Below are 13,699 nucleotides of genomic sequence, written 5' to 3'. Positions count from 1 at the left end.
AAGGCAGCTGGACTGGTTTGGATTTTCTTGACTGCTTTATGGTTTTATTAGGAGCAGCTGTGCGCGCTGGACAAACAGCACATCTGCAGGACAGATGCAGCCAGCACCTCTACAGGGTCATCTCCACCCAACACATCCAGACTATGAGAGCTAAATGAAAGTTTAGCTCACAGGAATCTGGACTCAGACATCCAACACAGACTGCAGCTGGATGTTCATCAGGTTACAGGAGACAGACATCCGGGTAAAACCGCTTCAAGAGAGTCATAAAGTCATAAAGGAAAAGATGGTGAATTAGCCCGAGCATATTTGGATTTACCCTCACAGTCAAAGTGCTCTTGGAGGATGACGCGTTCTGCTGTTCTGGCTGCAGGCGCATGAGTCCAGTTCAAGGTTTGGCTTGCTTGCTTCTTCTCCTGTTTGTTTGTGTCTTCCAAATTACTCACACCAGCCGAGCGTGTGGTGCGGATCAAAATGGCCCCTGGCAGATTAAAAAAGAGAAGGTGAGCTGACGATGTCCCGATGTGACCACTGGGTGGCGACCAAACTCCAGGACTGCGGCTCTGCAACGGAAATCAGCCTGAAGGATGATATGACACATGCTGCTCTCTACTTCATGCATGCACTTATATACACCAATCAGCCACAACATTATGACCACTGACGGGAGAAGTGAATAACATTTAAACCATCTTGTGACAGTTCAGTGTTCTGCTGGGAAACTTCTGGACCTGGCATTCATTGGTGTGGATGTTACTTAGACATGTAGCACCCACCTAGACCAGACCAGGCATCCCCCCCACCCCATAGCAATGACACTCCTTGATGGCAGCAGCCATCCCCAGCAGGATGCAGCCTGACACAGACACACACACAAAAACACTTTAGGAACAACTAAAAAAAAACATGAAGAACAGCACAAGGTGTTGACCTGGCCTCCAAATTCACTAGATCCCAAACTGATCAAGTATCTGTGGGATGATCCACAGAGGCCTCTCCCCTTCAAAGCCCCCCCCCCCCCCCAACAACATGGTGACAGGTGAATCAAGATGACATAAAATCTGTTGCACCAGTATTTTTAGAAGCTGTGATCTGGTGAGGAATCAGGCATCCAGGTCACGGAGTATCCAAAAAGCTGAAACAAAGGCAGCTGGACTTGTTGGATTTTCTTGAATGCTTTATGGTTTTATCAGGCGGAATCAGGCGTTCACTTTACTTTTGAGCACAAGACTTTCCTTTTTGATAATGCTTCCAGTCAGGGCTGATCCAGATGAGCCTGAATCATGTCTTAGTTAGGCTGCTATGGGTCTAGGCTGCTGGGGGACGTCCCTTGATGCACTGAGCACCTCTCCTCTGCTTTCTTCTCTCTTGCAAACATGCATCCATGTGCTACTGCTGCAGAGCATGTTATTAGCTGTGCATCCCTTTCTACATCTCCCTTTCTCCCCCCTCTCCTCCTCCCCTATCTTCTTGTGAGTGTCTCCAGTCTGGAGCTGTCCATAAAAACTCCAGACTATTGAACAGCCTTTCAGTAGCTTAATAAACACACTCGGTGCCTTAATATCACAACTCTGAGACATATGTTTAATATCTTTTATGATCTTGTTCGTGATCTTGTTGATATATATATATATATTTAAAGCAACCATGTTCTGCTTTTCATTTTCATTTCACGTGGACACAGTTACGAGGCTCAATGGTGAGAATATGGATGGGACACTGGTCTTGCAGTTGATGAGCAGCAACTAGTTTCAGGTGAAGCCTAAGCACCAGACAAGCACCAACCTTTGAGGACGCCCACCTGTCACTCAAAGCACAAAACTTTTAGCCTAGATTTAATTTAAACTGATGCATTATTTAAAAAAAATCGACTTAGTATAGTTGTCATAATTGGAGAAATAGCCAAATACTTTTTTTTGTACCAGACTGTAAACATGTTTATTTCTATAGTAAAGGGCTTTGAGGAGGAGGAGGGGGAGGAGTCAGCCTCTAGTGGCCATTTGCGGAACTGCATTTTTTTTGGCACTTCCACAATGGCCTCAAGTCATGAAGAGGAAACTGTGGAAACAGTGATGTGTAATGTGTCTGCTGCTCTAGAGAGAGAAAGAGAGAGAAGGCTAAACTGAGGTTGAGATCTGAGAGAAGAGTGCAGCCTATGTTGCATTATGAGAAATGTAGGATACAGTATCTCTGGGTCTTGCTGCTGTTGCTGCAGAAGGCTGCAGATCACAGGTGTCAGAAATGTGAAAAGTCAAAGTAGTTTTCTTGAGGATATATAAATTAGGACATCTTAAACTTCTGTGCCATGTGTAGGCCGCACAAGCACAGATTTATGATGAAGATAAAGCTGTTTTGAGAGCTCCTCGTGTTTACAGTCAGGACTAGTTGAGATGAGGTTTGAGGCTAATCACTGGCAACAGAGATGTTTGTGCGTAAAAATGTTACACGGCCAGGCTGTCTCCTCGCTGATCCCTGGAGACACAGTCCCCCACTGCTGGCGCTGTGATGTGAAGTGTCCTCACACTGTGAACCACCCAGAGAGAGACGGGTCTGTTGCCAAAGCGCTGAGCATACAGGAACTGCGACGTTACAGAGAGCGAGAGAGAGAGAGAGAGGGAGGGAGGGCGAGACAGGGGAGAGGGGAGGAGAGGGAGGGAGTTTGCAGTCTGACCAAAGTGCGCTATCAGCTGCTGAAGGCTGGACAGACGAGCAGTGTGAGGACACTGATAAAGGGGGGAGAGAGAGAGAGAGAGAGAGAGAGAGAGAGAGAGAAGGAGGACGGAGACTCCCTCGTCGTTGTCGGCGGTGACGGTGGTACAGATGGGTGCGACTCTCGTCAGCTGAGCCGGCCGCGGATCCAGCTCCAGCTCCAGCTCCAGCAGCAGCAGCAGCACCGGCGCTCCTCGCTCCAATGCTGCCGGATTCCAGCTGACCGCAGTTGGAGATACCCGCATCCTGCGAATGACACTTGGAAATCAGTGAGTTTAAAATCCAGATTCCCCCCTCCTCCTCATCGGGTCCCGCTCCTCCGCTTGCTCCGTTTAATTTCGTGCTGTAAGTCAGAGTGACTCAGAGTAGGAAGCAGCTGTCATCATCTGTTGACTCCTGTGTGTTCTGATGGGAGTGTCAGGTCATACAAACTTTTACAGCCTTCACTGTGCCAGGCGTTATCCACCGTCAGGGCTGAGCTTTACGGCAGCAGCACCACCCTATGGCTGCATTTATTGAGCAGAGAAAAAAAGGAGCATTATGGGGTGTGACTTGGCTGTAACCTAGATACAGCGTTGTGTGTGTGTGTGTGTGTGTGTGTGTGTGTGTGTGTAGTGTATGTGGCCTGTTAGCTTTGGTCAGATCCAGTGAATAGCAGCCTTTCAGACCTCTGCATAAGCCGTTGGTCAGAGCATTTATGCAGCACTATTTATTGCCTCCTGCTTTCCCGCCAGGCCTGCATGCATCTTTTCATCTCTGCACACTCTGCCAACTAGTTTTATATCCAGCAAGGATATAATGATCAGAAAGCAGAGATAAAGGGTTATGTAAGAGAAAGTTAAGTGTTGCACACATCCTACAGAGCCGCCCGAAACCAGTGCAATAGGAGTGGAGCGACGGGAGTGTCGGCATTACGTTTTTTATATTATTAAAGCTGCTGTTCTTTCATACCCAGAGCTGTGAGAGCACTCAGGGGGGCTCTGGCGCCTTGCCCGAAAGGTCTTTTTCACCTGCATGAATGTGTTATCAGACTCTGAGGTGTGGATTTTGCTGTCTGCAGCCTCCACCTCGCTGCCATTCTGCACATTTTACCCACAAGGGAAACCAAAAGAAACTTCAGCGCCCACACCATTTAATAATGTCAAGTTTTTTTTTTTTAATTGAAACAATTCAGGATGGCATTTCCACAGCACTTATACTTTACCAACCCCTCCACCTCTCTCCCTCCTTCACCTCTCTTCCTGAATCAGTGTTTACTTGATGTCTATCTTAATGCCAGTCCAAATACCAAAGAAAGGAAAAGGGAAATAGAAGCGGGGGCTGCTATGCAAATCCAGAGCTGGTCTGGGGCTCGGTGAAGGCGTTAAACAAATCAACTGGAACGAATGCAAATGTGGCTATACAACGTAGAGCTGCAGGTATCGATCAGTTAGCACGAGATTTGTCTGCAGCTCTCTGGTCATTGACGTGAAGTGATTAGTCGAGAAAATAATTGATTATCAGAATGTACTGTATGTTAGCAGCAGCTTCAGTACCACTTTTCATGCACTAGTTAGACTGTAAAGTGACAATGGAAACGTTTACCTACCTCCATGTGTAGGTTTAGTCCTTAAAAGGCATCAGACAGGCAGAATCTACAAAGAGAAAAGTATAAGTGAAGATAAAAATAATAAAAACAAGAGTGCAGTGCAAGATATGTACAAACTGACCCATGTTTTAAGAATGGATATAAAATTGTTGAAGGTTTTTGTGGATATGTGTGTCTTTAAAAGCAAACTCTGCTTCTTCGTGTTTCAAAAGCCAGATGCACAATTTTAGGTTGAGTCCTTTAATGCAGACATCCGTCCTGGGCAACCTGATCACAAGTGGCCAGGTTAAAGTGCAGGTGTGAGACAGGACGTGTTTGGGTGATCTGACCTTTGACCCCATGTGGAGGTGGTCTGGGACATGTGACCTCATTCCTTTGGTAGTGTGAACACACAATGAGTCCTGGGTCACATTAAAGACCACCTACTACTCACCAGTGCTGATCTGTGGAAGAGGAGTTTAACTAAGTCATTCAGAAAAAAACAACAACACACAATTATAAAAGAAAAGGTCGTAGTTAATTATTGATCTGATGATGTGTCAGGAGCTAAGTTCTGTTCAGAAATACAAACACGGGTCTGTATTTCCTCAATAAAGACGATGTGTTTATTCACCTATTATTACAGCACAGCGGTATGGACACTTCGTAGGAAACCAGTTATAATCTGAGGGCGTAGATTAATAAATAAATAATAACTTGACACGTGTTAGAGAGACTTTACAGCTTGTTTCAAAATATATGTCGTCTCCTCAAGTCATGACCAACACACAGTTAATTGTGGCTCTGATATCACTTTGCTCCAAATCACGTCTGTGTTTATTTGCATGCAGAGCACAAGTGCTGGCTGGGGACACATGTGGAGACTCATTTTTATGCCAGGTGTGAACACAGGAATTTAAAGCTGGTCACTGTGTGTTCAGATTGCCCAGGTCGGATGTTAATACGAGGTCTGAAGTGGGCCAGAGAACGCACGCACGAATATCGAGTAAGTTACAGTCTGAGCTTTGTGCAGGTCTCTAAAATCACTGATAAGGGCATAGATTAATAAATAAATAAATAATTTACAGCTTGTTTCAAAATACATATCATCTCCTCAAGTCTTGACGAACACAAAGACACAGTTAATCGTTGCTCTGATACTGCCGAGACCCAAATGATGTCCTTATTTACTTGCATGCAGAGTACGAAACTGAAATTGGACATCAAGTGCAGGCTGGGGATGCATAATAACAAAAATATAATAATTTTAACCCTTAGTTGTTCCGTAATGGGGAAATTGTAGATCCTGCTGTTTGACCCATCCGTTTGTTCACACAAGGGGAGCATTTTAAGGGTTAGATGATTGCTCAGGGCACCTCAGCAATGGCCACAGCAGGAGGCGAACCTGGGACCCCTCAGTCCCAAGCTGCACCTCCCCAAATATGGAGACATAACAGGAGTTTAAAGCTTGTCTTCAGATTGCCCAGGTCGGCTGTTAACACAACTGGGCCAGAGAACGTCTGCACAAACATCAACAGCTGGGCTGATGTTATCCACGCTGTTGGTCTTAGCAGGAGACTGTGTCTGATTATGATCTACAGTCATTTATTAAAGCGCCACATGTTATTTGTGTTTTCCGTAGCAACAAAATAGTTACGTCAACTAAGACACCATGAAACTTTTCTTATGTTCTTCCTGCCAGTTGGAACCATGCTCCCCCGAAACTTGAGAACAGGTGGCTATGACCTGCCGGGGGTGGAGTCAAGCGACGTGCCTCTCATTGGCTACCGACCTTTACCACCTGACGGAGGACCTCCGAGCAACCAATCAGGAAGGAGGTCTTCCTGCAACGAGCTGGAAACTTCACAGGTGAGTGTGTTTTTCCCCTTTCCTCGCTGGGACACATCATCATGTGGAGACTGAGACGAAGACGTGACATGTCTCGCGGCTCCGTTCGGGGAAACCGTTCATGCTCTCCTCCCTTAGCAGGTTTCCCAATGTTTCACACTGTAAAGTGATCTGGCAGAGCTCAGAGAGGATTAGAAGAACTTTTCATTTGTCGCTGCTCCCGTGGTCATCGCAGCATTTAGAGCAGTGTCCCATGAAACCATGAGGGCTGCGTACGGCCGCCGGCTCCTTGAATAAACAGCAGATGCGGTCGGCTGGCTTTCAGAAAAGCCTGAGGGAATAAAGTCAGCGTGATTCAAACAGAAAGGCTGAGATAAAGATAGCTTACGTGTGTGTGTGTGTGTGTGTTTGCTGCTTCTTCACCATGGCGACACAAACACTGCTGTATATTTTCCAAAACTCATTGAAGAAGTCACACAGATGAAAATCAAGTTAATCTCTCAGAGGAATAACAAACCTGGTTGGTTTCAGTCGTTCTTAAAGTGCAGAACAAATAATCAAAACAGTAACAAATGCATCGTTTAGTTTCTATTTCTATATTTTTGAACCGTAAAGTGACTCATCATCTACCTGTGGTATATGTATTGTTAAAGCAAACCTGTTCATCAAGCTGAAGGCTTCAAACCTTAATTGAATCGCTTGTTAATGTTTGAGCTATTATTCTTCTGCTGTTGCTGTCAATAGTAGAAAGGTGGAGGAGGGATTCTGCTGATCTGATTTTCCCCTTTGTGCTGCCATGAGGTTAACATTTTTGTGGAAATATCACAAGAGGTATTAGAATGATTGGAATGACTGGTATGATTCACGCCTCCATGTTCCCCAGAGGATGAACTGCAACAGCTGTGGCGATCCGTGTAATAAAATATGCAAATAGGTATCAAATATTTATGACCACATATCTGAGCATCCCTCTCAGCTTCAGACAAACACAGACTAGCAGCTGTGTGATGACAAGAGGAGATGAATGTTAATGCTGGGAATGGTGCGGCAATACAGAGTTATGGGCGGTGTTAAACTTCTGTGTTAAGTTGACACAGAGGTTGTGGTGACAATGCAGACCCTAACGCCGTAGCCTGACGTTCACCTCCCCAGAAATGTAACTACAAGCTGTGGCGACGCAGACCGCAAGAGCTGTGATTGCTTTAGTATTTCCTGCAGCTTCTTCATTTCCGTAATTTTCTAATTGGTTATTTTGGATCAATAAAGATGGAACACATTGAGGAAAGGTTAACTGAGGGGGTTCAGAAATACAAATATTTGTATGACTCGTCTTTTTTGGGCAAAATTTTAAGTCGCCATTGTTGAAAGTGAAGCAGGAAGTAGAAACAAAAATTAACCCGACTGGCAAAAAAAGACACAGCAGCTAGCGTTACAGAGTGAGCCAGACTGGCGTACACCGGCGTAGGCTTACGGCGTCTATGTCTCACAGAGATATAAACTGTTCTTTGCCCAAACGTTTAAGTCAAGCGTGTCAAACTCATTTTAGTTCAGCGCCACATACAGTACAATTTGATGTAAAGGGGCCTGGACTAGTCCCATAATAGAATAATAACCTATAAATAACAACAACTCTAGATGTTTCCCTTTGTTTTAGTTGAAAGAAGAAGAATGAAAAGGTTTACATTTTAATAACAACCTGAAATTATTTCAAGATTAAAAATTAAAAACAAGTGCAGTTTCAGCACATTGTTGCCGTCTTCTGTTTAGTTCTGGTTCTCCGTTTTGTTTTAGTTTGTTAGTTGTTCTGTTAAAGATTACAGTTTATGTCTTGTATGTCATTTTTTCACTTTTGCAAATTCATCCCTTGGGCCAGATTAGACTCTCTGGCAGGTCAATTTTGGGCCGCGGACCATATGTTTGACACCCCTGGTTTATAGGAAAGACACCTCCGTGCGCAACTTTGGTTCCTACACCTAAATTTGCCGTGCTGATAACGGGATGTGGGAAATATACAGGTGCCTAGAACGTCCTCTAGAGATGGACAACGAGTGACTCTGAAGGATCTGTATTTACACACAACTTTGGCAATCTGATCACAAGTGGGCAGCCTTAATAAAAAAGTGTGAACACACCCAAGTTGCACTGAGGACGCTTTTGTGAGCCAGTTGCTCAAACCAGATTGGGAGTTGTTGCCTGGTAGGCATTCAACCACATTCCTTCATTGATTCAGTCATTGATTCAGTGTAGACACACTGTCCACTTTAAAGAGCCGCCTACTCAAATGACATCCTGACCACAGTAGTCTGCTTTAAATGAAATCCATTCCCTTAAGGTGTTTTTTGTTTGTTTCGTTGAATAAAATGTTTGTAACACGGAGCAAAGCTGAACTAAACTGAGGAAGTTAAAGGATTCATGACGCCACGGCTGAGTTTCCCACGGTCTTTCACCTCTGTTAATGTTCAGCGAGCTGATAGAGAGCTTCGTTGAGGCTTTACAGGTGCTTTTCACACGGCTGCCGTGTGAGTTTGAGGTGTTTTGCTGCAAGGTCTTTTTTTTTTAATGTAGGTTACTAACACTTTCTTCTTACAAGAACTTTAGGCTAGTGAGTAATATCAGTCTACTGACCCTCAACCACACATGACCTGCACATGGCTCTTGGGTTTTACTTCACACCCAGCCTCTAGAAACTCTTTGCAGCTAAAAAAAAAAAAAAAAAAAAAGAAGTTGCGCTGACTGATCAGACTTCCTCTGTGCTCATGTCACATGCCTCTCCGCCGGACCTCACAGTAAATAATGCATGCTGCGGTTTGATCGGTCAATGCGGCGTACACCTGCGCTCCCCATGAGCAGTATCTGGTATCTCAGGCTGTCTCCAAGGACGGCCTGTCAAGCGGAATCCAATACTTGCTCATTCTTTAATGAGGGAAGCTTGGATGTACGAGTCAGGACGCAGGTTCAGCTTCACTCTACTTTTTTTGGTATATATATTCCCGCCCAACCAATACGTCTATAAGTCTGGGTGCTCTGGTAAATGAAATTATTTCGGCTTTTGTAGTAGATAATTGAGGTTTTAGCTGCAGACACATATTACAAAGCCGCTGTGTACAAATTCAATACTCCACTGGTTCATCCTACATCATTGGGATGAGCTGGAGCGCTGATGACGCAAGCCAGACTGTATCATGTATCATCAAATCTCTACAGTCGGTTTCCAAAACACATTGAAAATCCCTCGTAGAAGAGTGGAGGCTGTTGTGGCACCACTGTTTTGTAACGAGATGCACAACAATCCTAGATGTGCGTAAGGTTTAAATAAATAATCATGGGGGCAGCCAGGTTAAGGCAAAGCTTGCACATAAACAAAACCTGCAAATCCCAACATGCACGGCATCACTGACGGGCAATGTTTACCAGTGTAATTGTGACTAAGGGTTCTTTTTCCTTTAAGAGGAACTCAACTTTGGCCTGAATGCCTCAGAGTTTTACCTCAAAGTGAGCAGATAACGGGCACCGAGGGATACGTAGATGAAAGCGTGAGAAGAGGAGCGGAGAGAAAGATAGGAAGGAAGGGGTCGGGGTAGTGGACCACTCAAAAAAACAATGGCTATCTTTAAATAAAGCTTCAGAAGATGTATTTATGACCCCCCGTTTGGAGGGACGACTTGTGCGGGATTGAAAATAGGGGCGTCAGCTGTGTGTGTGTATTTGTTCACAGTTAAAGGCTTTCGGGCACAGCGGAAGCACAACCACAAGGATGTATTTAAGGAAAAAAAGGTTGGAGCTAGTTGTTTTGTTTTGTTTTTGTTTTTTGAGAGCAGGGGCATTGAAAACGGAGAGCCGGCTTCCTGGTGCCGTCCAGAGGCTGACGTATGCGCTGTTCAGGAGGAGAAGTTGGCGCAGCCTGGGCTTGTGATGGAAGGAGAGGGGAAGAAAAATAGCTTCGCAACACGACAGCATGTCCTGCTTCCTGTGTTTGTCTCCACTTATTATGTACTTCCTGTATGCAACCGGGGGTGGGGGAACTTTAAGAAAAAGGAAAGCTCAGGGCCCTGAGAGAAGATCCCATCTTACAAAGAACATAAACAAGGTGTGACATTTAGTAGTGAATCACATGCGGGGGGGCGAAAAAAAACACAGTTTTTAAGAAAACTCAAAAAAAGATCACAGGAGATCAGTGCCCCGCCACATGCCCTGTAATCATGATCTTTATCCAGCAGCCTGGACTCATAATTACACACATGTATCGGAAAGTTCCTCCACAAAAAAGGCTGCCTTCTCTGACCCACATTCAGCTGGTTTCAGGAGACTGGTGGATGTACTTTCATGTCAACACACCAGCTACGTCTGGAGCAAGGAAACGGAGCAAAGGCCAGCTTCCTTTGTGTCCGCGATAAAGGCCCACAGGCCCACTGCTGCACAAGTAATCAGGGAGATTCAAAAATCACTTTCCATATTCTATAGGTAGCCGGTAACACTTTGCCTTCAGGGGGGAATGATATACATATATATATAATCTCCTGCAGGGTCTAAACAGCTTTATTCAAAGCATCGTTCCTTTTATCTGAGTGGGACTCGTTATCTCTGAGCTGCTGTTGCTCATACTGCTAACCGACTCCACGTGCACTCATCTAATTCCTTCTTTATCGCATTTTCTCCCGCATTATCAGTCTTAATTGGATCTAGCAGGATGAAACAGAGAGTGGTTTTCTTTCAGCTTTTATGCATTCTGTTCGCTTTTTGCATCTCGCCTCATTTCAGCTTCCAGCAACAGTTGCTGCAACAGACTCATTTACTACAATTTGCCGTTTTTCTTTCATGAAGACATCCGTCACTTTGAAACAAAAAGAAACGCATTCAATATGGAATGCTGGCTGTGTGTTCGGTCTTTCTTTTTAGGATGAATAATGCTCAATAATGCTCATCCCTGGAGTAGTTTGATTAGCATTTTCTAGCGTATCTTCTATTTTTTTAGCGTTTAAAGCCAAATTTGACAAATACTTGTGTGTAATGTGACCTGAGTTGTGCCCAGAGTCAAAAATCACATGCTTCTAACCCTGCAGAGCTGATTAATCCTCTGAAGATGGTCCTACGTCGGCTATGCACCACTGATACTGTGTAGCTTTGTACCCTACGCCTGCACTGCAGCTTTATATCTAGAAACCATCAGTATCTGTATCTGGCAGCACAGCTCAGCCGCTGGACCAGAACAGAGAACCCCCCCCCCCCCCCCCCCCCCCCCCTCAACGGTGCTGGTCTGCAGGTGACTGGAGAGGTTTTTAGCCTTCGTATCGCAGGCTGGTAGTGAGTATTTGTTTTTATTTGAGTCTTGAATGTTTTACTGGGGCCTGCATTTAAAATGTTTTAATTTTTCTATGGCGTCAGATGGTTAAAAAGGATAAAATACTGCCTTCGGGGCTTTGTATTGCACAGATGAGTCAAAAGCATGTGACGTCTTTCCAGCGAAGTCCAGGCATAGATTTTTCCAGACAGTTGTCTGCATGAACGCTGAGCATAACTGTTTTATTAGGTTCCAGGAAGACGTGTCCTAATATTGAATAATGTGATAATGTGTATGTTGAATCAGCACTTATGTTAATAGTCTAAATACATGTTTACATTCATTGACCTCTTAAGGGTAAGGAACCATAGTCTTCTTCTTTTGCCCTACAATAACACTCTAGGGCTGAAATGTAATATTTCCAAGTATTTCAATGAGTGGCCTATAAAGGGTTAAAGGGATATGTTTCAAGTTTTAATACTCCTATCAACATGGTAGTGGACAGATGTGCTTGCTGTGTACATATGTGTGTTATTATGACGGCAATAGTCCAGAACAATGACAAATATTGTCAGACAGCTTATGGTTAAGAGCTGTCACCACAGCTGTGGTCTTGACCACAAAGCTTTAAAGCTGAAGTTGTTATACATTCCTTCTATTTTCTCTTCTGCTTACTTTCTTCTTATTATTATTCTTCTGGGACTTTCTTTGGTCATTTTAACACTTCACTTTTATTCCCTTCTGCAGGGTAAAATTATTTATGACAACCGCACTTGAGACTCTGCTTCCTTTCCACTGCTGATTTCTCAAACCACAGGTCGGGCTGAGGTCAAAAGAGAACGTTCATTCATTCATTCATTCATTTCAGGGTACGCAGACACAGAGAGACAGACAACCATTCGCACTCACACCTACGGCCAATTTAGAATCACCATTGAACCTAACCAGCATGTCTTTGGACGGTGGCAGGAAGCTGGAGAACTTGGAGAGAACCCACGCAGACACAGGGAGAACATGCAAACTCCACACAGAAAGGACCCAGTCGGCCATGATGGATTAGAACCCAGAACCTTCTTGCTGTGAGGCACGCCTCTGTGCCTCCCCATAAGAGAACGTGCATGCATCAAATTGCACATTAAAAATCTTTGTGACTCTAAATGGAATTTGTGTTATTAAAGCGAACCAAACTTTGCAGAGCCAAAAGACAGGGAATGTTCAGGTCTAGCTGGTGGACATATTTGTATTTTTTCAGGGGTTGGTGGAGGCCAAACAGAGCTCAAAGGAAACATTATTCTACTACTTGTCTGCTAGATGAATAAGCAAACTTTTATAAAGTGATATATTTGGTTTACTTCCCGTCTCAGTGCCTACAATTGGCCCGTTTGTTGACTGACATGCTAATAAGCTAACTGCCTTCCACACACGCATGCACACACAGCTGCAAAAATCTCCCATCTAGTTAACATGACTTCACTCAGTGAGGTCATTATCCCCTTGAACAAACACAGACACTTCCTGCTTTACCGGCCGCCTGAACATCTACTACCTCTCGTTGCAAAAAATACAGGCCTCTCGCTGCTCACGCTGCAGGGCAGGCTGTATGAAGCTGCTCCAACTAGCTACCTGTCTCAGAAGGCAGCCTTCTCGGTTAACCGTCGTTTTGTTTAGCCTCGTATTAAACCGGATACTCGGTCAAACTGGTTTATCTGCATGGGAAGGTCATCTACAAAGGGAAAGAGAGCAGGAGAGCGGAGAGGAGATTGAAAGAGAGGGGGTATTGTTCTGGAAATAGCTCCAGGGCTTTGTCTCCCTCTGTGTGTGAGTGCATGCGTCCATTGATGAGGGCCTTTATTTTTATGTAACAGCGTGTGAGGTTCCATACTTGTTGAGTACCGGTGAGATATGATTCACTGGAAATAAGTGTTGCCCCATCAACGCAGACGTATTGGTAATCTCTGTTTGCAGAGAGTGTGTGTGTGAGTAATGGGTGTGTCCAGGTGATGCAGCACTGTGGGGGCCGGACTTAGCTCCTGCTTCAGGTGTGCCTTTGTGATATAGAGCCACAAGACGCAGAGAGAGGCAAACGGTAAACATACATACAGATCTGGGTCAACTGACGACGGAATAGGAAGCGATCAGAGAAAAAAGAGTGGATCACAGATGAGAAGCAATGGAGATCGGGAAAATACTCTCAGTGGCTTTATCCTGAAGGTTTCCAGGAAGCTCGGGGATTTCTACCTGTCTGGACTTGCCCAGGGAAAGGTGATTTTCCTCCTGTTTTTTGGGGGGAGTGTGTG

The 13,699-nt window shown here is 44.7% G+C and overlaps 1 protein-coding gene across 2 annotated transcripts in view; it reads left to right on the top strand.

Moving 5' to 3' along the window:
* The first annotated feature begins 2,756 nt into the window (after positions 1-2,756).
* rgl2 (ral guanine nucleotide dissociation stimulator-like 2) overlaps positions 2,757-13,699 on the top strand; it is a 32,595-nt gene continuing 21,652 nt past the window's right edge. The window contains exons 1-2 of one of the 2 annotated variants that reach the window (XM_084557682.1): positions 2,757-2,978; positions 5,979-6,145. In XM_084557682.1, the coding sequence (XP_084413808.1) occupies positions 5,987-6,145 (159 nt within the window). In that variant the 5' untranslated portion in view covers positions 2,757-2,978; positions 5,979-5,986. Of the gene's footprint in view, positions 2,979-5,978; positions 6,146-12,529; positions 13,665-13,699 lie in introns of those variants that run through there. The other variant, XM_084557683.1, reaches the window with a different exon arrangement.

The sequence above is a fragment of the Chelon labrosus genome (genome assembly GCF_963514085.1).
Source record: "Chelon labrosus genome assembly, chromosome: 12".
NCBI classification, from domain to species: Eukaryota; Metazoa; Chordata; class Actinopteri; order Mugiliformes; family Mugilidae; genus Chelon; species Chelon labrosus.
The sequence above is the reverse complement of the archived record's forward strand: the minus strand, read 5'-3'. Positions and strand labels throughout refer to the sequence as shown.